Source organism: Narcine bancroftii, chromosome 3 (genome assembly GCF_036971445.1).
Source record: "Narcine bancroftii isolate sNarBan1 chromosome 3, sNarBan1.hap1, whole genome shotgun sequence".
Classification (NCBI taxonomy): domain Eukaryota; kingdom Metazoa; phylum Chordata; class Chondrichthyes; order Torpediniformes; family Narcinidae; genus Narcine; species Narcine bancroftii.
The window spans coordinates 209,169,865-209,194,985 of NC_091471.1; the positions used below are offsets into that span (position 1 = coordinate 209,169,865).

Genomic DNA, 25,121 nt, shown 5'->3' on the forward strand with positions numbered 1-25,121 from the left:
GAATACCACACATGTCTGTCTTTTATCAGCGAGTTCACCAAATTCACATGTTTTGCTTCTGTTTCTCAAGTCACATACTGCTCAATCCTTTCTTCCATTTTCTGTATACATGTGAAAAATCTGTGCCTCTCAAACATCATGTTACATTTAGGTATACAGTATGGCTCAATTGTTTAATTATTTTTTCCAATTTAATTTCGTCTCCTTCAGCAGCAAATGTGAAGTTATTTTACACCTCCAGGACTTCATCACCCTTGACATGTAAGAAAACTTACACTTTCACTTTATCACTTTTCTCGTTAGCTCCGACTGCCACTAAATACAATCCAAAATGCTGTTTAAATCAGTCACATTACCTGTCAAGTGAAGTTTCACTGTTGGATGTAATACTTCTATGTTTCACTTTGTTAGCTTCTCTTCACAGATCAGTTGCTGCCTTTAGATTTTCCTTTTAAAGTATTTCCTTCTAATTTCCTTCATCCCACTTCTGATACCATGTTTCATCTTGTATCTGCTGTGTGAGTTCTTGGACAACACATGGATGAAGGAAAAGGTTATTTGCTTTAAAGTTGATGTAAAGAGCACCATGAGCCATGCCATCAGGCTGCAAGCCTCCATTGCAGATCACATACTGTGTCTCCTGCTCTCTGTCAGACCCTGCTGGCAGCCAAGTCTAATCAAACAGTAACTACAATCAAGGCCTTGCTAGTGGCCATGCAAACATGATCACTATCATTACAGTCATTATTGTTGATAGAATTTTTAAAACCATCTCTTCAGTAGGACTAACAAACCACTTGGTGACTCCCTTATATATAACCCGAAGTTTAGCTGGATAGTGCAGGTAGTCTATGGCTCTATCCCGTAGGCTCTTCTTGACCTCCTTGAAGGTGTCCTTAAGGCATTGAAATCTTGTGCAACAGACGGGCAATTTGTAAATCCTGTAATTTTCAGAGTGAATCTCTCCTTTTTCCCTTTCCTTTGTCTTAAAGTCAAGGAACTTTGCAATTATAGGTCTTGATCTCCATGAGTCATCAACCACCGGTGGAGGGTTTTCCCAAGCATTGGGCTCTTTCACAGGTGATATGAGCAGGAAAGTTTTCAATGCCAAACATTTCTAATTCATTCCAAAATTTCAGCTAAACATCGCGACCTTTAGTTTTCTCAAGGAGATCAAGTATCTGAATATTGTTTCACCTGCTCCTGTTTTCCAAGTCATCTACCTTGTCTTTCAACAACTGCACCTCCTTCTCTAATTCCTCAATGTGCATGGTGACTTCTATTATGTTGTCTTCATTATCTCCATTTCCTTAACTTAGTCAACTAGTGTTGAGGGCTGGGTGTCAGTTGTTTCAATGTCCTTGCTTTTGTAAGTGGCCGTAATGACTGTCTCAAGGGAAAACTTTCCCCCTTTTCAAGAGCTGGTTGCCATCTTTGCAAAACACGAAAGTCTGTTTGTTTCGTCAGTTAGCGATAAATTGTCTTTTTAGCTTCTAAGATTATATTGTGACGCGCACTAGTAGCAGATGACATTTGTTTTGAAAATTTTAGGAATGTGGTTTTAACAATAACATAGCAAAATAAAAGATTAATTATTGAGGCACTCTTGAGAGCTCACGTTTACTTACACATCCTTTCTTGTTGCTGCCTCATGTGACCCCCTCCCCCCCACAATAGTTATTAGAAGTCTACACAAGGTGAAGAAAGGGTCGACTCCTTTAGCGGAAAGGACACAATTTATGATGGTTAATTAGGAAAACATTTGGAGGTAAATGAGGGAAATTATTCTCCACTTAACAAGTAGTGAGGGTCTGGAACTCACAACCTAAAAGAGTGTTGCAGCTAGAAGCACTCACCACATATAAAGTGAATGATCACTTGAGGAATTATAATCTTTGGGGCTGTGAACCAAGAGCTGGAAAATTTGATTTATATTAGTTCATTTTTGCCCAGTAAGGTCACAGTAGACTGAGTGCCTTTTTCTTTGGTTCCATTAAATTAGAAAATGTTTTTGTAAAATACTATCTATCAGCATTCTAAAACTGTCAAAGCACTTTAGTAATCCAAATACATGCTAAATATTCAGAGGGGGGAAATGAAGAGGAAGTTTGAAAGTAAACATATCTGGATTTCAAAGATGTTTTTTCCTTTTCTTGATAGTTTTCTCCCTTTACCTAAATAGACTACCAAAAGGAATTCTCATTCACAAACTTATTACTGAGTACTACATCACCAAGAGGATATATTCAAAGGTAAGTCTGAACATTGTATGTTAACTGGCTGTTCAAATATCAGGATATCACAGCTGAGTCCTGCCTTTGTTAACCTGACCCAACATCCGCACATGCCTTTTCAACAGTACTTACTGTATAATAATCAGGAATCGGAACTTTGCTTCTTTAGCTAACTGATTATTGTGAGATTCATGTAGTCATATTGGCTGAAAAGAACAATAGATTGAGAAATATGGCCAAAAAGATCACCAACTGTCTGAAAAAATTCATTGCAGTTGCAATACAATGGTTTCTACTATTTTGCACCAAAAGAAATTTTGGATCTTTCACATCTTCTTTGTGTAAACTGAATATTACTCAAGTTTTTGAAAGGATGGTAAGAATTTCTGACATAGGAAAGAGGTTTTACTGTTAGAATCTAAGAATTAAGATAATTTATTTTATTTAGACTTACAAAAATATATTTTAGATTATTTCACTTTGTGGAAGAATGGATTAATTCCAAGTAAAAACATGGAACACTCCTTAGAACCAAAGAACTATATAATAGTACAGCACAGAAAAAAGGCCCTTTGGCCCATCTAATCTGACCCAAACTATTATTCTGCCTAGTTTTACTGACCTGCACCCATTCCATATCCCTCCATACACTTTCTATTCCACGTACATCCAAATTTTCCTTAAATGCATATGCATTAAATGGTAAGCTATTGAGATGTGCAGAGCAACAAAGGGATTTAGGAGTTGTGGTAAATAGTACCCTCAAGGCTGATACTCAGGTAGATGGTGTGGTGAAGAAGGCATTTGGAATGTTGGCCTTCATAAATCGGAGTATTGAATTCAAGAGTAGGGAGGTTATGATGAAATTGTATAAGGCATTGGTGAGGCCAAATTTGGAGTACTGTGTACAGTTTTGGTCACCAAATTATAGGAAAGATATAAACAAAATAGAGAGAGTGCAGAGAAGGTTCATGAGAATGTTGACAGGATTTCAAGGTTTGAGTTACAGGGAAAGGTTGTGCAGACTGAGGCTTTTTTCTCTGGAGCGTAGAAGATTGAGAGGGGACTTGATAGAGGTGTTTAAGATTTTAAAAGGGACAGACAGAGTAAACGTGGATAGGCTTTTTCAATTAAGAGTGGGGGAGATTCAAACTAGAGGGCATGGTTTAAGATTGAAGGGGGAAAATTATAAGGGGAACATGAGGGGAAATTTCTTTATTCAAAGGGTGGTAGGGATGTGGAATGAGCTTCCGACAGACGTGGTCGAGGCAGGATCATTAGTTACATTTAAGGAAAGACTGGATAGTTACATGGAAAGGAGAGGACTGGAGGGGTATGGACCGGGTTCTGGTCAGTGGGACTAGAAGGATGGGGATTTGTTATGGCATGGACTAGTAGGGCCAAACTGGCCTGTTCTGTGCTGTAAGTGGTTATATGGTTATATGGTTAAATGTTAAAACTGAGCCCACATTCACCATTTCACCAGCTCACTCCATAATTCCACCACTCTCTGAGAAGAAATCCCCCCTCATGTTTCACCTAAACTTCTCCCCTTTCACTTTTAACCCATGTCCTCTGGTTTGTATTTCACCTAACCTCAGTGGTAAAAGCCTACTTGCTTTTATTCTACCTATACCCATCATAATTTTGTATACTTCTATCAAATCTCCCCTCATTCTTCTATGTTCCAGGGAATAAATTCCTAATTTCACCTTTCCCTGTAATTCAGTTCCTCAAATCCCAGCAGCATCCTGGTAAATCTTTTCTGCACACTTTCAATTTTATTGATATGTTTCCTACAGTTAGGTGACCAAAACTATACATAATAATTTGCCCTCACCAATGCCTTGTACAATTTTTTCATAATATCCCAATTCCTTTTCTCAAAACTTTGAAATATGAAGGTCGATGTGCCAAAAGCTTTCTTTACTACTCTATCTACCTGTGACACCACTTTCAGGGAACGGTGTACCTGTATTTCCAGAGTCTGTGCCCTGCCATTGATCGTGTATGTTCTACCTTGGTTTGTCCTTCCAAAATGCAACACTTCACACTTGTCTGCATTAAATTTCATCTGCTATTTTGCATCCCATTTTTCCATTTGGTCCAGACCCACTGCACACTTTGAAAGCTTTCCTCACTGTCCACTACACCTCCAATCTTTGTATCATCTGCATATGTGCTGATCCGATTACCACATTATCATCTAGATCATTGATGTAGATGACAAACAACAAAGGACACAACACTGATCTTTGAGGCTAGTCATGAGCAATCACCCATTATCACTCTCTGACTTCTCCCATAAATCCAGTTTATTACCTCACTATGAATACCGAGCGACTGTACCTTCCTGACATATCATTCCTTGGCCATGGCCTTACTAAAGTCAATGTAGGCAACATCCACAGACTTTCCATCATTAACCTTCCTAGTAACCTCTTTGAAAATCTCTGGAAGATTTGTTAAACACAACCTACCATGTTCAAAGCCATGTTTACTCTCCCTAATCAGTCCATGGCCATCTGATCTCTTAGAAGACTTTCCAATAACTTACCTACTATTGATGCCAGTCTCACCAGCATATAATTTATAGATTATTTTTGAAGCCTTTTTTAAATAACGGAACAATATGAGCTACTCTCCAATCCTCCGGAACCCCACCAGTGCCTAAGGACATTTTAAATATATCTGCTGTGTCTCCAACAATTTCTGTAATAGTCTCCCTCAAGGACTAAGGGAATATCTTCTCTGGCCCTAGGGATTTGTACACATCAATTTTCTTTAAGACAGCAAGCACCTCCTCCTCTTTACTCTGTCTAGGCTTCATGACCTTACTCCTCAAGTACCTTATTTTTGCCTTGTTGCCTATACCTGCTATACACACTTCTTAACCAGATCCCCAATATCCCTCAAAAACCAAAGCTCCTTTTGCCTTTAATCCTGACAGGTACATACAAAACTCTGTACTCTCAAAATTTCACCCTTGAAGGCCTTCCACTTACTGACCAAATCTTAGCAGAAAACAACCTAGCCCCGTCTATGCTTTATAGATCCTTTCACATTTCCTCAGAATTGGTCTTTCTCCAATTTAGAATCTTAACCCAAGAACCAGACCAACCCTTGTCCATAATTATCTTGAAACTAATGGCATTATGATCACTGCATCCAAAGTGTTCTCCTACCCATACTTCTGTCATCTGTTGTCTTGTTCCTTCATAGGAGATCCAGTATTGCATTCTCTCTAGTGATACCTTGATATATTGATTTATAAACCTTTCCTAAACACATTTGACAAACTCCAAGCCATCCAGTATGGGAGTCACAGTCAATATGTGGAAAGTTAAAATCTCCTCCTGTCACAACAGTTTCCTGCAGCTGTTTGTTATCTTACTGCAGATTTGCTCTTCCAATTCTCACTGCCTATTTTGTGGTCTATAATGCAACCGCATTAATGTGATCATACCTTTCCCATTCCTCAGCTCAATTCGTGCAGCCTCAATAGATGAGCCCTCTAGTGTGTCCTGTCTGAGCACAGCTGTGATATTTTTCTTGACTAGGAATGCTATTCCTCCCCCTTTCATCCCCTCCACTCTATCATGTTTGAAACAACGGAATCCTGGAACATTGAGCTGCCAGTCCTGCCCCTCCTGCAACCAAGTTTCACTAATGACCACAATGTCATAATTCCACATGCTAATCCATGCTCTAAACTTCTCTGCCTTTCCTACAATTGAAATTGAAATAGATGCACCTGAGAACATTATTTCTGCCACGCACAACCCTTTGATTTATGTCTTTAAATGTTGTCTTCACATCTCATTTTCCTCCCCAGAGCAGCACTTGCAAAACTTCCCACAAGGATATTAGTTCTGATGCAAACTGTCCCACCTTCCTTGAAGACAGCCCAAAAATCCAGAAATCTGAAGCCTTCCCTCCTGCACCATCTCTTCAGCCACGTGTTAAATGCATTATCCAAGCCATAATTGATTGAATTCAGGTCAGCGTTACAAATCAGTAAAAATGTTTTGATGTACAGAAGTAATTTAATCAATCTGTGTATTTAACTTGCTAAGCTTCCTTTTTTCCTGAATTAGTTGTGATTGTAATATTCTGATGCAGCAGAACATTTTGAACAATGTAACAATGAACATTGAATTTCTTCGTGACAAAAGTTTGTTAGTTAAAAACAGTGAGAATCAGCAGAAAGGGAAACTTCCCTAATTAACACACAAGTCCTTCAAAATTGTAAAGTCCAGGTAATAGATTTTTTTCATACCCATGAGGGCCCTATACAGATGTTGTTAATTTTTTTTTCTCAAAGTGTAATGCTCTATTCTGAAGCTTGATGAAATTTTATCATTCACCTCTTAATTACTTCCATGCAGGCAGTATGCTTTGGGATAGAAATCCCTCAAGAATCATTTTGTAAATTCTGTATTATTCATATCATAAACTTCCACCCTCCATGGGCTTCAGTATAATTTTAGCATCACACAAAGCTCTTATGTACAAATTAAGTCAATTAATTAACCTGCACCCCTGGTGTTAATCAAACATGTCACAGAATATTAACTTGGAGGCAGGGAAGGAACAAGGGAATAGGTATGGAGTTGAAGAAAGAAATGTCGCAGTTGTTTGTGCTTTCAAATATAGAAGATTCAACAGACTTTTAGGCTTTTGGGTCAAAGTAAGAGAGAGGGAGAAGAGAGAGACCTAAAAGGTTGTAAGGAGATTCAATATTAGATGAGAGTTGGGAGATAAACCAAGGGCAATGAAAGTTGGTTGGGTTGGGTCAGGAATTAGAATCTTATTAGAGAAAATAGGAAGGATTGTCAAAATTGTTGAAACAGATATAGTAGATTCCGTTGTAAGTGGAAAAGTATGTGCTGGATCCAACCATGTACAACTCCTTTTACCTGATAGTTTTCCCAATGTTCTGTAATTTAGTTACCAAGGTAAATTTGAAATGGTGTTTAAATATGAGGCACACAGCTCAATTATGATGCTTAATTTGCTGAACAGACTTCTGGGAGCCAGTTGGTTTTCCAATATCATCCTACTTTTGTTTCAGCTTCATGTACAACCAAAGGTCGGGATGCAGTTTTTTTTTAACTTGCATATATTGTTGAGGATTAAACTTGTACAATGCACGTATTAAAAATAAATAAATTGCAGATTTTAGTACCATCCTGTTTTCTGCACTTAAAGTTGTTGATTATTTTTCGAGACCACATTTTTAAAAATCTTTGAAACTTTTGTTTTGCTCATAATTCTGTATTTAACTGTTTTTAGTTTTACTTTTTGAACACTGATTACTTGCCCTTTTTTGAGTTAGGAATATTCAATTTCATGTTGCTTTCTAAAGGAGAGTTACAGCATGGAAACACTGAGCCCACGCTAACCATCAAGCATCCATTTACATTAACCCTACCTTAATTCCATTTACCACCACCAACACCCCAACAGATTCTGCCACTCACCTACACACTGGGGCAACTTACAGTTGCCAATTGGGATGTAGGAGGGAACCGACATTCACTGGGAGAATGTGCAAACTTCACAAAGACAGCACCAGGATTGAACCTGTCTGTATGTAGTACACAAAATCTGACTAATTTTTAAATTTCCACGCAGGCATTTTGTTCAAACAGGAATTTTTCTTCTCCAAGTTAACTCCATTCAGTACTCTAATTTTATGACTAAAATATAGTTATTATTAAAGCTGTTGTCATAATGAAAACTGAGACTGCAGTCATGCCTGTTGTGTGTGAACCCAGTTTGACAGGTCCTAAGGGCAACAAATCTGAACACGGGCTGGTTGAATAGTAGTTTTTATATACACAATACACACACATGCTGGATTAAATGCCAAACTCACAACCACTTGTGGATATAAAGCTACACAGTCAAGTTACAACATACAATACCTGCCACCCCTTGATATCTCTAGCAGGCACAGCTCTTATCTAAACTAAACTAGGAACATTAATTTCTAGACACTCAATACTACAGCTCCCAACCCTTTGTCTGCACACACTTTATCAATGATTCTCCAGCTTTGCTCATGGTTCCCATCTTGGAGTGAAGCTAGGGTTCATCCCAGAAGAAAAGAGGCAGATGGTTCATGAATGCATGATGGGAGATGGTAGATGTGGTGGGCTTTATAATACTATCATCTGGTGAGTACAGCCCAAGTATCGATAAATGCTGATAAGTGTGAGGTGCTTCATTTTGAATCAGAATAGGACATACGTGGTAAATGGGGGAGCATTGAGGAATACAGAAGAGCAGAAAGATTTAGGAGTAACGGTACATCGTTCCCTGAAGGTAGAAACTCACGTGAATAGGGTGGTGAAGAAGGCTTTTAGTATGCTGGCCTTTATCAATCATTGCATGGAATATAGGAGTTGGGAGGTGATGTTGAGATTGTATAAGACGTTGGTGCGGCCTAATTTGGAGTTCTGTGTGCAGTTCTGGTCGCCTAATTATAGGAAGGATATAAACAGAGTGGAGAGAGTGCAGAGAAGGTTTACCAGAATGTTACCTGGGTTTAAGCATCTAGAGTATAGGGAGAGATTGGACAAATTAGGTCTTTATTCTTTGGAGCGTAGAAGGTTGAGAGGGGATTTGATAGAAGTATTTAAGATTATGAAAGGGATAGACAGAGTGGATGTGGATAGACTATTTCTGTTAAGAGGAGGAAAGATTAAAACAAGAGGACATGAGTTAAGAATTAAGGGGCAGAGGTTTAGAGGTAACATGAGGGGGAACTTCTTTACTCAGAGAGTGGTAGCCGTGTGGAATGATCTTCCGGGAGAAATAGTGGCGGCGGAGTCAATTGTATTATTTAAGAAAAGGTTGGACAGGTATATGGATGAGAAGAAGATGGAGGGTAATGGGCATTGTGCAGGGAGGTGGGACTAGAAAGGGGTGTTTGGTTCGGTGCGGACTAGAAGGGCCTAATGGCCTGTTTCCGTGCTGTAATTGTTATGTTAAGGAGGCCAATGACCAAGTGTGCACTGACCTGTGGACAAAGTTTGACTTTGATTAGCAGTTGAGGTGACTTCCAATTAGGTTCCAAGCAGAGAGGTTACATAACCTCCATAATCCACAGTTCCACCAGTTCCAGATGCAGGGGTCACTTAACCCTCCGCAATCCACGTTCCCACCAGGTTTCAGTCAGAGATGCCACATGACCCTCCACAATCCACAATACAATGCCTCTTTGCAGATTAAACCAAGAACCTACCAGGTTGAGTTCTCAGCTCCAAGTTGAATGTGATCCTGAGATTGACATGGTCAGGTAGTTTGATGCATTCATTATCAGACTGATACAGAGTTATCTCCTTTGCAAATATTCTTTGCCACCTTAATTCAATTTATTCTCCTCAAAATACTGAATCCAAAGTCTTTCCTTTGTGTGTGGATCTATTATGTATTTAAATAATTGAACGTGCAGGAGTTTAAAGACACATGCGAGTGAATTTTTTTAAACATGTATAAAAGTCACAACAGGGCCACATTCAGCAAGTTGAATGGTAAATTATATAACCAAATCAATAATGTCATAGAGCAGTGATCTGATTGTATGGTTGCCTAAAACAATATTAACATTGATTGAGAAAGACTCCACTGCTCCTACAAAATGAATTTATGCCCATTAGATAGTAAAAACTTTCCAGGATCTAAAACTCTGCCTGTAAAACAATAGGCAATTGTATGCTGACAAGCACTGCATTGGCTGGGCAACTAATGCCTTTATTTTAATTTTAGAGTTACAGTATGGTAGCAGGCCCTTCCAGCCCATTAGCTTTTGCTGCCCAATACACCAATTAACCTCTAAATCCCATACATTTTTGGAAGGTGGGAGGAAAACAGATCACCCAGACAAAACACTTGCAAGTCACGGAGAGAACATACAAACTCCTTACAGATAGTGCCAGATTCCAACCAGGGTGGTTGGTGCTGTTATCTTTGGCTTGGCTTCGCGGACGAAGATTTATGGAGGGGGTAAAATGTCCACGTCAGCTGCAGGCTCGTTTGTGGCTGACAAGTCCGATGCGGGACAGGCAGACATGGCACTAACCACCATGCTGACTGAGACACCCATTTTCTTAAGTTTATTTAGCATGTTTGAGAGTTGTGCTCTAGTTCACAGCCCCTGGAAGATGTGAATGTTGGGTTTGTAGGTGTTTTTTAGACTACAATGGCATGAAAATCGCTGAAAAAAATTAACATAATTCCTGCCCATATGGTCATTCACACAGGGCGCCTTTTTATACTGCAAGTACCTGAGTGCAACAGTCTCGATATTTGGATGTGGAGTAGAGTGAATGACTGACAACAAATTTTTCTGGTATGATTTACACTGCAGGCTTCCTCCAAGAAGTTGTTGGGGTCCTGCAGGATAAATCACGGTGCAGGAATTGACTCAAAATTCCTGCACATTCCTTTTTAGACTGTCCATGTAGCAGCAAAATTCCTTGATTGTGCCATTACATGCCTGACAATCCAGAGGAATGGGGAGTTCATCCTGGGATTGAACTGACATATCCAGTGGGAATGAATTGTGTAATCTATAATGGATGAACAAAAATTATCTGTGTGCATTGAAAGACTATGAGTGAAGCTTAAACACAAAGGTAAGTTTATTTATATGTTGGCTGATTAAAATAAAAATTCTTCTTGTTCGCAATTGCCGCTATTGCAGTTCTTTACTTTTGACTGAGTTTAAGAATCATTCTTTTCATATTCAGAGTATAATTCCTTTTGTCTTGCTTCGCTTTGGATTTTTTTTAATTTTAAATTTATTAAAATAATTTTAAACTGATTTTAGTGTAATTGATGCTAACCAAGAAGGAACACATACATCAAATCTATAATACTACAATAAATATATCATATTCAGCAAACTCTCAGACTGCATCTATTGTATTATAGACCATTTAGTTGTAAAAAGGAGTGAATGGAAAGGGGAGGATCCCAAAAAATCTTACCACCTTTCCCATCTAACACCTCAGTTAAGACTGATTTACACTTCATTATATTTGTCAATACCTTCGACAAAACATCTCAAGCTCATCCACCTTACACCTGTTGAGGCCACTTGGAAAATCTTAGTGTACCGACCATTCTTTTTTCAATTTTCCAATGGTTTGCCTTTCATTTTAGTCTATAGCCTAAATGTATGAACATTATATTTTCTTGTTTCAGGCCATCCTTACTTCCTGTGTTGTGCTTTCTCTTTCCTTCCAATCCAAATCCAGACCTCCCATTTTTGTCCCCTTTCCCATACCCCCTATAACTCTATCACCATTTTTTTTCTCTCACCTTCTGGTTCCATTTGCCTACTTGCCACACATTTCACCTGCCTGATTTCCCCCTCCCTATCTGATTCCATCTGATTCACTCAATGGTTCTCATTATCACCATATCAAATTTCTGCACTTTGGAGCCATCTGATTTTTTCCTTTTGTCTGCTTCCACCAACCACCAACTTGCCACTGATTCCTAACTTCAATTTGTACCCTCCCCACCTGGCCCCATCGATGCATCTATCTCTTATTGGCCCTTGTCTCACTCCTTTTCCTCTTCTCTTTCTTCTATCGTCGCTCTCCGCTCACAAATTTCAGGGTTTCAGCCTGAAATTTCAACCATATCTTCTCTCTACCAACAGATGTGACTCAACCTCCTGAGTTCCTCCAGCAGTTTTATTTTGCTCTAGATTTTGGCATCTGACCTCTGTACACTGCCTCCCCATCTATAATGTCAGCAGTCCTCAACGAAAAAAGTTGTTTCAACAGTAGCCTAAAAGAGTTCATGAACTAATATTGTATAATGAGAAATGGATCATGAATAATCTTACAGTTCAGGGACCTTTGAAAAAAGAAGGATCACAATTGAATTTTTGCAAAGTTTGAGAGTTGGCGGTTTCATGTAAAAACCAAGTTTTAAATCTTTAAATAATCTTGAAGACATATGCTGTGAATTGGCTACTGTAGATTGGAAATTAACATATTAAGTATGATTGTGGACAACATTAAAAGATTTAAAACATAGTATATACAATACATAGTAAATGTACTCTATGTCCCTTTAAGATAGTAAGACCCAACATTAAAATTGTTCAGCCATTATCACATGAGAAGTAAATGATAATGTTACCTATAAAGAAAAGGTTTATAGTTTTGCCAAAAAATGGAATGTCTTGAATTTGGTAACATTTTAGAAATTGAGAAAAGAGGATGAAAAAGATTTACAGAAATCTTTACCGAAATAAATGAAAAGATTACCGCCCTGTGGCCCTGACCTCCACCATTAAGAAATTCTTGAGCATCTGGTGATGGAACGCCTCCCAGAGATGCTGGACCTATCTCAATTTGCCTATATATAAAAAAAAACATTCCACAGGCAATGAAACCTTGCCACTTCACTCTGTCCACACCCACCTGGAGAATGATGCTTTATAGGCCACACTGCTGTTTATTGACTGCAGCTCGGTGTTTAATGTGATCATTCCCCAGAGGCTGGTGGAGAAGCTGTCCTCACTGGGACTCAACACACCTCTCTGAAACTGGATTATGGACTTCCTAACAGAAAGACCAAAGTCTTTCCCGGTTGTTAGCAGGACTCTGAGCACCATCATCCTGAATATTGGTGTACCTCAGGGCTGTGCGATCAATATCTTCCTGTTCACGCTATTGACAGTGGTGGATTAACTACCACCTGGTCCCCGAGGCTAAGCAGTCGTAAGGCTTCCCCTGACCCTTCCCCCAACCTCACCCTTTGTTGAATAGAATAAAGTGATGATAAGTTATGTTAAAATAATAACTTATATTGGGGGTTGATGGGACTATCCAAGGAGTTGAAAAATGCCAGGAGGTCAAAAGGGGGGTTGATTGAACTTCTGGGGTTGAAAGAATTGTAGAACAAAGATCCCTACTCCTGCCGGAAGCCTGAAGTCCCTGTTCCTGCTGGGAGCCCAGTGTTCATGCTCCTACTGGGAGCCTGATGTCCCTGCTCTTGTTGGGCACCCCTCCCTTCTGGCCCCCTAGGCTTAAGCCTACTCAGCCTAATGGTTAATCCGACACTGGCTATTGACTCACAGTTGCGTCACCAGATCCAGCTCCAACAAAGTCATCAAGTTTGCAGATGACACAAAAATAGTTGGCCTCATCAGCAACAACGATGAATCGCACTACAGAGAAGAGGTAGAAAATCTTGTGAAATGGTGCAAGGGTAACAACCTGAGTCTCAGATGAAGGTGATGGACTTCAGGAGGACCAAGAATGAATACCTTTCACTATACATCAATAACTCTGTGGTGCAGAGAGTTGAGAGTATTAAGTTCCTTAGAGTTCAGTTAACTAATGACCTATCATGGACACATAATACTTCACTTGTCAAAATGGTGCAACAGCAATTGCACTTTCTGAGAAAACTAAAGTGGACAAGGTTTCTGGCCACCATCATATCAAACTTCTACAGGAGCTCTATCAAGAGTGTCCTGGCTGGCTGCAACACAGTGTGGTACACTTGCTGCAGAGAAATGGATCATAGGTCAATCCTCAGGACCATAAGAGTGTCAAAGAGGATCACTGGAGTCTCCCTCCCCCCATTGAAGAGACCTACCGGGATCATTGTCTGAAAAGGGCACACAAAATCATTGAAGATCCCTTCCACCCTGCAGACAGCATCTTTCAGCAGCTCCCAATAGGAAAGAGATATGGGAGTATTAGAGCCAGCACCACCAGTCTGCGAATCAGCTTCTTCCTATGAGCAATGAGAATGCTGAACGACCAAAGGTACTGCTCACATTAATCATCTGTGACGCTCATCTTTGCAAAACTATATTTATTTATTTATATGTATATATGAATATTAGTCTGTCTGATGCATTGTCTGTCTGGTTGTGAGCCTGCATATTTTTCACCGAGGACCAGAAAATCCTATTGCTTTGGATTGTACTTAAGCAATTTGATGACAATAAATTTGACTTGATTTAAAGCAGGTCCCCAGCAGATGGGAACAAGAAAAATTATATTGGAGAATAAAGAAACAACAGATAAATTAAATATATTTTTTTATCTGTTTATATAGAAAAAGATAAAAGAACTCTGGAAAATATATAGTGGAGAATAGGCTTCCAAAATGGATGGAAGGCTGAAAGAAATGAGCATCAATAAAAACAAAGATAGCATTAGAGAAATAAATGGGACTAAAAGTAGATACATTCCAAGGACCTGAGAAGTTGCATCTCATGGAGATAGTTTGTGCCCTTGGCTGTCAATTTCCAAAATTATATTCATTGTTGGATGGTTTCACAATCCAACAGATGGTACGTCACTGAAGACCCTTGTAAACCTCTACAGATGTACCGTGGAGAGCACTCTGGCTGGTTGCATCACTGCCTGGTATGGAGGTGCCAACGCTCAGGATAAGAATAAACTCCAGAGGGTTGTTAACTCAACCTGCAATATCACAGGCACCAGACTTCACTCCATTAAGGACATCTACATGAGGTGGTGTCTTCAAAAGGCAGCCTCTATCCTCAAAGACCCCACCACCCAGGCCATGACTTCACTCTGCTATCATTGGGGTAAAGGTACAGGACCCTAAAGACAAGCACTCAGTGGCACAAGGACTGCTACTTCTCTGCTGCCATCAGATCCCTGAATAATCAGTGAACCAAAGACACTGCCTTTCTTTTTGTGCATAATTTAAAAAAATATATATATAGTAATGTCATCAGATGGTTCTAATATGAATATTTACTCTATGACGCTGCTGCAAAACAGTGAATTTCATGACTTGTTCATGACAATAAATTATGATTCTGCTATGCAATTACTAAAAGTTGGAATCCATTCTGAATTGAGAATCTCACCTTCTGATTCTAGAAGGGAGCAAACATAACACATCTATTTTAGAAAGGAGGGAAAGATAATGGGGAACAAGAGAAATGTAGCCCAATATCAAAGAGAAAGAATGTTGCATTAATTAAAGGCCAATTTGAAAATAATAACAAAGCTAGGTACAGGCGAAAAAAAAAAGGAAATCATGTTTGAGAAATCTGTTAGCTTTTGAGGTTGAACTGGCAGAAGATCTGTGTAGAGCTCGTCGAAAGAACCAAAGATTTGTTGATCCAAACCAAGGCTTTTATTAGCAAAAGACAGGAGCTCTTCACAGGTGGCTGACCAGTCCAGAATGATCCGACCTGGCTAGGGACACAACCCTTTAAGGCCCAGACAATAGGCATGGCTAAGCTCTCAGCCAATCACTGTAAGCACAGTCTAGATACTGTAACTATATACACTATATACATTGGTGATAGATCTATATTATCACATTCACCCCTTCTTGGAGAACTGACCCTGGAAAAAAAAACAAAAAAACGAGGGAGAGAATGAAAGGAAGGGGTAGGTTAAGGACTGTAGCGGTCAGGGGGCCTGACCATCCGGCGTGACCGCCATGGTGCCGGGATTGGGGTCGCTGGAGTGGTGTTGCCAGCGGGCTCATCGGGTGCGACCATTCCTTCGCTCAATTCCCCAGTCGTGTTGTCGGCAGGGTGGCCCGGGTCGTTGGGGTGCTGTTGGTCCTTCTGTTGCGGCATGGGGCCTAGGGAATAAAGAGTTGGGGAAGGTTGGGTTGGGGGGTTTGCTGGGTCTACCGCGTCATGAGCTAGGTCCCACACCGAAACAGTGTCCGCCCGTCTGGGAACTCAACGTAGGCGTAATGTGGGTTCACGTGGAGTAGAGTCACTCGGTCGACCGAGGGGTCGCTCTTTGAGTGCCGGACGTGGCGTCGCAAAAGTACGGGGCCAGGGATGGTGAGCCATGCTGGTACAGTGGTTCCTGATTCGGATTTCCTCGGGAAAAGGAACATCCTTTCGTGGGGGATGGCATTTGTTGCGGTACATAGGAGGGAGCGGATGGAGTGTAAGGCACTAGTGAGAACCTCCTGCCAGTGAGAAGTGGGGAGACCTTTAGACCAGAGAGCCAGTGTAACCGCTCTCCATATGGTGGCATTCTCCCTCTCGACCTGGCCGTTACCGCGTGGGTTATAGCTCGTGGTCCTGCTTGAAGCGAAACCACACTCCAGAAGGTACTGTTGCAGCTCTGCGCTCATGAATGAGGACTCCCTATCACTGTGGATGGAATTGGGGTACCCGAGAATGGCGAAAATACTGTGAAAGGCCTGTATCACTGAGGTGGCAGTGGTGTCTGGGCAGGGCACAGCGAACGGGAAGCGGGAGTACTTATCGATGGCCGTAAGGATGTAGTTATTACAATTGGTCGACGGTAGGGGCCCCTTAAAGTCTACGCTAAGACGCTCGAAGGGGCGGGTGGCTTTGATAATGTGGGAGTTATCTGGACGGAAGAAGTGGGGCTTGCATTCAGCGCACACCGAACAGGCTCGGGTCATAGAGCGGATCTCCTCGACTGTGTAGGGTAGGTTGCGCGCCTTCGCAAAGTGGGCAAACCTAGTGACCCCTGGATGACAGAGCGCCTCATGGAGTTTCTGTAGTCTGTCCATCTGTATGCTGCCGCACGTCCCCCTGGAGAGCACGTCAAGCGGGTTGTTGAGCTTACCAGGCTGGTACAGGATGTCATAGTTAAAGGTGGAGAGTTCGATTCTCCATCTGGCGATTTTGTCATTTTTTAATCTTACCACGCTGGGTGTTGCTGTACATGAAGGAGACCGCGCGTTGATCAGTCAACAGTGTAAAGTGCCTCCCAGCGAGGTAACGTCTCCAATGACGCACCGTTTCAACTATGGCCTGGGCCTCCTTCTCGATCAAGAAGTGTCTACTCTCTGGACCCTGGAGGGTTCTGGAGAAGAAGGCTATAAGCCGACTGGCCTGGTTCAAGGTGGCTGCCAAGGCGAAGTCGAATGCATCGCTCTCGACTTGAAACAGGACAGACTCGTCGATCACGTGCAGCGTCGCAGTGATGATGTCGGATTTGATTCGATCGAAAGCCGCTCTGGCTTTGGTCGAGAGCGGAAAGGAGGTGGTCTTGATAAAAGGATGCGCCTTGTCAGTGTAGTGTGGAACCCATTGGGCGTAATACGAGAAAAGGCCCAGGCAGCGTTTGAGCGCTTTCTGGGTATGGGGGGGGTAAGTCCATTAGGGGACGCATGCGGTCAGGATCTGGCATGACTATCCCGTTCTCCACCACGCAACCTAGAATAGCGAGTCGTGTGGTCCGGAAGACACACTTGTCCAAATTGTAAGTCAGGTTCAGCTGACGGGCAGTTTGAAGAAATTTGTCTAGGTTGGCGACGTGGTCCTGCGTGTCGTGGCCGCAGATGGTGATATTATCCAGATACGGGAAGGTAGTGGTTAGCCTGTTCTGGTCCACCATCCGATCCATTTCCCACTGGAAGACCGTGACACCATTCGTGACCCCAAATGGTACCCTGAGAAATTGATATAGCCACCCATTCGCTTCAAAGGCCGTGAATGGTCGGTCCTCACAGCGGATCGGGAGCTGGTGGTAGGCCAAACGTAGGTCAATGGTGGAGAATATGCGGTATTGGGCGATCTGGTTCACCACATCCGTGATGCGTGGCAGGGGGTACGCATCCAGGAGCGTGAAGCGGTTAATGGTCTGGCTATAGTCGACCACCATCCGTAGTTTTTCCCCATTCTTGAAAACCACCACCTGGGCTCTCCAGGGACTTGAACTGGGTTCGATGATGCCCTCATTCAGCAATCTACGCACCTCACTCCTAATGAATTGCCTGTTTTCGTAACTATATTGCCGACTTTTGGTGGCCACAGGGTTCCAGCCAGGGGTGAGGTTTGCGAAGAGTGCTGGCGGAGCAATCCGGAGTGTGGAAAGGCCGCTGGATTGGCCCCGGGACATGGGGGCGGGATGCTCGGGTGCTTCGGGGGTGGGGCGATGGCAGACCGAGAGGGGGGCATGGGGTCCCCCAAAGTGTAGGGACACCGTTCGGAACTGACACTGAAAGTCTAATCCCAGCAACACTGGGGCGCACAGTTGGGGAAGGACGAATAATTTGAAGTGGGTGACTGTTACGCCCTGTACTTCCAGCGTGGCGATGCAATACCCCTTTATCCCGGTCGAGTGCGACCTCGTTGCTAATGAGATCCTCTGGGTAGTGGGGATAATGTCAAGTCCCCAACGGAGGGCCAGATCTGGCTGGATAAAACTGTCGGTTGACCCAGAGTCAAATAAGCAATTGGTGTAATGTCCATGCACTTTAATCAGTTCCATTGCTCTGGTGAGGGGATGAGAGCATTGCTGGTTTAGTGTTATTGAAGCAGTTGACAGGGGAGTTTCGCATGATGATGTCACGCAACGGGATGATGTCACGCAACGGGATGACGTAATAGATGTAGTCAACTCTGGAGCAGCAGGTTGGAGGACCTTCCAGAAGTGCTGTTGTGGCGGCATCGGCAGATGAAAGGTAAGTAGTGGGGTTTGTAGTTGCTCGCGGTTGGCAGTGGGTAGGTCGTCGGTCGCAGCGGTCGGGCCCCGGCGGTCGTCAGCGATGGACGCTAGGGTGAGTACCTGGTTGGCTGCGACGGGTCCCCAGTCGGTCGTGGTGGCCGCATCGGAGGTGGCGTAGGCAGCGGCAGACGGGGAGCGGGCAGCAGCAGCGGTAGCGTTGGCCGCGGGGGTGTCTGTGGCGGCGGCAGCAGCAGCAGTTGCCACAGTTGGGACCGAGGCCGGGTTGAGTGTTCCGCACGGGGGCGAGAGGCGGGCCAACATCATGGTTGCGAGGGTGGGCTGCCCCTTCCGGGTTCGGCGTCTCCGTGACGTCAGACGTGCAGGGGAGCCCTCGCTCTCATTGGACGAGAGCTCTGGGTAAGAAGAGTTTGAATGAGATAGTGGCAATTGGGCTTCACACGAGGCACTGTGTTTGCCGGCGGCCATTTTAGACCTACAGACTGCAGCAAAGTGGCCCTTTTTAAGGCACTTCTGGCACCTGGCTTTTCTTGCTGGTCACTGGGACCTGCTGTGCTTGACCCTCCCGCAGAAATAACATTTTGGGTTCGCACGGGGCAGTGTAGCAGCAGCCGACAGGCTGTCAGTATCTTGGGGGGTGGTAGGGTAGAAGGGCACTCTACTCACATCAGAACGTGGGGTCCAGTCCCTCGAGAACTTGGTGGACTTTAAGGCTGCATCTTCCATTGTGATTGCAATCCGGGCCACGTCCTCTAGTTTTTCTACCCCTTGCTCGAGCAAGCGCAGCCTCACTTTGTTCGATCGGAGCCCGGCCACATAGGCATCCCGGACGAGATCATTTGTGATCTCGGCAGCAGTTTTGTCCACACAGTTACAGTCCTTGCCCAACGCCTTTAATACTTGTAAATATGCCCTGCTGGACTCGCCGGGCTGTTGCTTCCTCGATGCAAGCACGAGCCGGGCATGAACTCTGTTCACCGGTTGATCATACAGTTCTTTCAGTGGTCTCATCCTGGATGTTCTCGTAGACTCTCAAGGACACCATAGACAGCAATGCTGTTAGACGCTGGTTATCCTCCTCCACCTCAATGAATCTCAGGAAGTTTTCAAAGTTCACCAGCTAGAACTTAAAGGCTTTGAAGGCTGTAGCTGACTGTGGGTCGATATCAAGTTTTTCTGGCCGAGTTAAACGCTCCATCCCTTTCAAAAAAAATTATTTTTGTTAATAAAATTGTAGAGCTCGTCGAAAGAACCAAAGACTTGTTGATCCAAACCAAGGCTTTTATTAACAAAAGACAGGAGCTCTTCACAGGTGGCCAACCAGTCCGGAATGATCCGACCTGGCTAGGGACACAACCCTTTAAGGCCCAGACAGTAGGCGTGGCTTAGCTCTCAGCCAATCGCTGTAAGCACAGTCTAGATACTGTAACTATATATACTATATACATTGGTGATAGATCTGTACTATCACAATCTGTTTTTGGACTTTTACAAGACATTGAATGACATTTTATTAAAATAAGGGTACACAAGATTTGGGTAGTGTACTGCAATCATTTGAGGATGAATTAACTGTTAAAACCATTTTCTGGTTGTGCTGCTGTGATTAGTGGAGAGGCACAGGTTAAGTTGTTGGTCCCCTATTCAGAATATTTTTCAATAATAATTCACTAGGTAAATGTCTAAATTTGCCCATGGTGCTAAGCTGGGCACCAATGTGAAAAGGTGCAGAATTGCTTGCAGTAATGGAGATAGAATAAGTGGATGAGTAAGGACATGGCCGAGATATCTCGGCTGCACCATTTCATCAGATGCAAGGATCGACAATGAGATAGAAAACAGACTCGCCAAGGCAAATAGCGCCTTTGGAAGACTACACAAAAGAGTCTGGAAAAACAACCAACTGAAAAACCTCACAAAGATAAGCGTATACAGAGCCGTTGTCATACCCACACTCCTGTTCGGCTCCGAATAATGGGTCCTCTACCGGCATCACCTACGGCTCCTAGAACACTTCCACCAGCGTTGTCTCCGCTCCATCCTCAACATCCATTGGAGCGCTTTCATCCCTAACGTCGAAGTACTCGAGATGGCAGAGGTCGACAGCATTGAGTCCACGCTGCTGAAGATCCAGCTGCGCTGTGTGGGTCACGTCTCCAGAATGGAGGACCATCGCCTTCCCAAGATCGTGTTATATGGCGAGCTCTCCACTGGCCACCGTGACAGAGGTGCACCAAAGAAAAGGTACAAGGACTGCCTAAAGAAATCTCTTGGTGCCTGCCACATTGACCACCGCCAGTGGGCTGATATCGCCTCAAACCGTGCATCTTGGCGCCTCACAGTTTGGCGGGCAGCAACCTCCTTTGAAGAAGACCGCAGAGTCCACCTCACTGACAAAAGGCAAAGGAGGAAAAACCCAACACCCAACCCCAACCAACCAATTTTCCCCTGCAGCCGCTGCAACCGTGTCTGCCTGTCCCGCATCGGACTTGTCAGCCACAAACGAGCCTGCAGCTGACGTGGACTTTTTACCCCCTCCATAAATCTTCGTCCGCGAAGCCAAGCCAAAGAAAAGAGGCATTTGTAAGCAATAAAATTATATTTATGAGGTGTTAAGATTGTCAGAGCAATGGCAGATGGAATTTGTTCCATAAAATGAAGTTATAGTTTTTGGGAGGAATAATAATGCTAAGATAGACATAGTGAATGATAGAACATGAACTACTGAGGAACATGTATCCAAGGATTCCTGAAAACCTTAGAATATGTAGATATGGTGGTTATGAACTCATAAGGATTCTTGCCTTGATTAGCATGGGTATAGAATATAAGAACTGGAAGCTTATGATACAATTATATTAAAACATTAGGCCACCACTGTAGTATCATGTGTAATTCTCGTCATCACTCAATAGGAAGGAAATGATGGGATTGAAGGGAGTTTAGAGGATATTCACCAGGATATTGCCGAAGATAGAGTTTTTCACTAATGAAACACTGGGTTTGTTTTCCTTGAAGCAGAGAAGGCTGGTGGGGGACCTGATTGAAGTATGTAAAATTATGAATTCCTTTGATAGGTAGGTAATGAGAAAATTTCTCTCATATCAGATCAGTCTATAACTGGTGAGTAAAGGCAAGAGTTAGCAGATGGAGAGGAGATACAAGGATAAACTTTCTTTCATCCATGGGTGGTTGACAGGGCAGGGACTCACAATATTTCAGTACAGATGAGCACATGAAATGCTATGGGATTAGAGGCCATAGCATAGCATTCTCTTAGTGCCTGCCACATTGACCACCGCCAGTGGGCTGATATTGCCTCCAACCGTGTATCTTGGCGCCTCACAGTTCGGTGGGCAGCAACCTCCTTTGAAGAAGACCGCAGAACCCACCTCACTGACAAAAGACAAAGGAGGAAAAACCCAACACCCAACCCCAACCAACCAATTTTCCCTTGCAACCGCTGAAACTGTGCCTGCTGGTCCCGCATCGGACTTGTCAGTCACCAACAAGCCTGCAGCAGACGTGGATTGTGTAGATGGGTACTTGATCACTGGCTTCACTGTGCCAAAGGCCATGCCATCAACATAGCCAAAGGACCTGTTTTCATGTTGAATGACACTAATGCAACTACCTACAAGGCAGGCAAATCTTTCTTGAGATAAAGGAAAATATATTCACACATCATGCCCAGTGTAGTCTTACCAATTGCAACAAGACTTATTTACAATTAGAAGGGCCTACTTGGTTCGGCTGGGAGTCGGAGGAGGAGCTTGGAGAGAGTCGGGCTGTGAATCAGAGGAGGAGGAGCTTGCTGAAAGTGAGTCAGAGGAGGAGGAGCTTGCTGAAATTGAGGAGAAGGTAAGCTATTAAAGTCGGGGTCTTACCAGGGCTTGGGCCTACTTGGTTCGGCTGGGAGTCAGAGGAGGAGCTTGGAGAGAGTTGAGCTGTGAATCAGAGGAGGAGAAGCTTGCTGAAAGTGACAGGGTTAATTGGTCAAGGGGCCAATAAAAGGAGTGAAAGGGGAGGGAGTGGCCAGCGAGGAATGGCTCAGTGAGTGAGTGAAGGAGTGAGACTTCCTGGCTTTGGCTTATCAGGAGCAGTGAAGGAATGAGACTTCCTAGCTTTGGCTTATCAGGCTTCAGCGAAAACAGGCAAGGAGAAAAGATAAGCTGAGTTATTTGCCTTCGTATTCAGAGTCATGCCAATAGGGTTAGTGCTCTGTACTGGGTGTCAGATGTGGGAACAATGGGTGACCTCCACCCTCCCAAATGGCCACATCTGCACCAGGTGTACTGAGATGCAGTTACTAAAGGAGCGAATTAGGAATGTGGAGTTGCAGATTGATGACCTGCGGCTTGTAAGGGAGAGTGAGGAGTTAATCGACTCAACTATCAGGGCGATAAATACTCCAGAACCCGTGTCAGGTAAGTGGGAAACCATCAGGGGGGGAAAGAAAAAAGTGAGAAAAACGGAGAGCACACCAGTGACTATCCCACTCAGCAACAGTTATGTTGTGTTGGATTCTGTTGAGGGAGATGACCAGACAGAAGATGGCCACGGGCACCAGGTCAATGGCAATGAGCCTGGCAGAGTGGTGCAAAAGAAAAGGAAAAGGAGAAATGCCGTAGTTATTGGGGACTCCATTGTCAGGGGTACGGACAGGAGGTTCTGTGAACCAGATAAGTATACCCGCATGGTGTGCTGCCTCCCTGGTGCAAGGGTACGAGATTTCACAAATCGGATCCAAAATATTCTGAGAGGAGAGGGAGAGCAGCCTGATGTCTTGGTACATGTGGGTACAAACAACATTGACAAGAAAAGGGAGGAGGTAATGAAAAGGGATTACAGTGAGCTGGGACGAAAGCTGAAAGACAGGAATGCCAGGGTGGTGATCTCGGGATTACTACCTGTTCCAAATGCAAGTGATGAAAAGAATGTAAGGATAAGGAAAATGAACGTGTGGCTGAGGTGCTGGTGTACAAGGCAAGGATTTGGCTTCTTGGATCATTGGGATCTCTTTTGGGGAAGGCATGATCTTTACAAGAGGGACGGGTTGCACCTAAATCCAAAAGGTGTCAACATTTTGGCAAGTATGTTTGGTACAGCAGTGGGGCAAGGTTTAAACTAATTTGGCAGGGGCATGGGAACCAGAGTGATAGGAAAAAGGGTAGGGAAGTTAAAGTAATGGCCATGAAAAGTAAAATAGGAAAAGTAATGTTGGGAGGAGAAAGTAAAAAATCAGATGGTGCAGTGAGTTTTCGGGTCAATTATAGTCTTAAGAAAATTACAAAGAAAAATAGTGGGGAGAAAAATCAAAAGAAAAGGTTACAGAAGTCACTAGATATTAAAAGGACAAAGAGCATAAGGGCACTTTATCTGAATGCCCGCAGTATTAGAAATCGGTACCCATGCCTATGATTTGGTAGCCATCACGGAGACATGGCTACAAGGTGACCCTAAATGGGAATTAAACTTTCAAGGGTATCAGGTGGTGCAAAGAGATAGACAGGATGGTAAGGGAGGTGGAGTTGCACTCTTAATCAAAGATGAGCTCCAGGCAGTAGTGAAGAATGATATAAGATCTAAAGAGCATAATGTTGAGTCCATTTGGGTAGAGATAAAGAATAACAAAGGGAAAAAATTATTGGTGGGTGTTATCTATCTCCCACCATATAACAATAGTTTAGTGGCACAGGAAATAAATAGAGAGATAAGTGAGGCATGTAATAATGATACGGCAGTCGTCATGGGGGACTGTAACTTCCACATAGATTGGGAAAATCAAGTTGGTCATGGGAGTCTGGAAGAGGACTTCATAGAATGCATCCGCGATAGCTTTCTTGAGCACCATGTTAAGGAACCCACAAGAGAAAATGCTCTCCTGGATCTAGTGTTGTGCAATGAGACAGATAGAGTAAATTATGTAATAGTCAGAGAGCATCTGGGAAATAGCGATCATGGTATGATTGAATTTCTCATTCAGATGGAAGGGGAAATAGTTAGATCTAAAACTAATATATTATGCTTAAACAGGGGTGACTACCATAGGATGAGGGAGGAATTGGACAGAGTGGACTGGGAGCACAGGCTCATTGATGAAACAGTTGAGGAACAGTGGAAGATTTTGAAATAAATATTTTGTAATGCTCAACAAAAATATATTCCGGTCAGGAAAAAGGGCAGCAAGGGAGGGAAAAATCAACTGTGGTTAACAAAGGAAATAAAGGAGAGTATAAAATTGAAGGCACAGGTGTACAAAGCTGCAAAGAGCAGTGGGAAACTGGAAGATTGGGAAAACTTTATGAGACAACAAGGGGTTACAAAGCAGGTAATAAGAAATGGGAAAAAGGATTATGAAAGTAAATTGGCACAAAATATAAAAACAGAAAGCAAAAAATTTTATAAATATATAAAATGGAAGAGGGTGGCCAGAGTTAACATAGGA

At 43.0% G+C, this 25,121-nt stretch overlaps 1 protein-coding gene across 1 annotated transcript in view; it reads left to right on the plus strand.

Moving 5' to 3' along the window:
- arfip1 (ADP-ribosylation factor interacting protein 1 (arfaptin 1)) overlaps positions 1 to 25,121 on the plus strand; it is a 453,640-nt gene that overhangs the window by 26,900 nt on the left and 401,619 nt on the right. Inside the window, exon 2 of the mRNA XM_069926464.1 lies at positions 2,183 to 2,252. Coding sequence (XP_069782565.1) covers positions 2,183 to 2,252 — 70 coding nt within the window. The remainder of the gene's footprint in view (positions 1 to 2,182; positions 2,253 to 25,121) is intronic.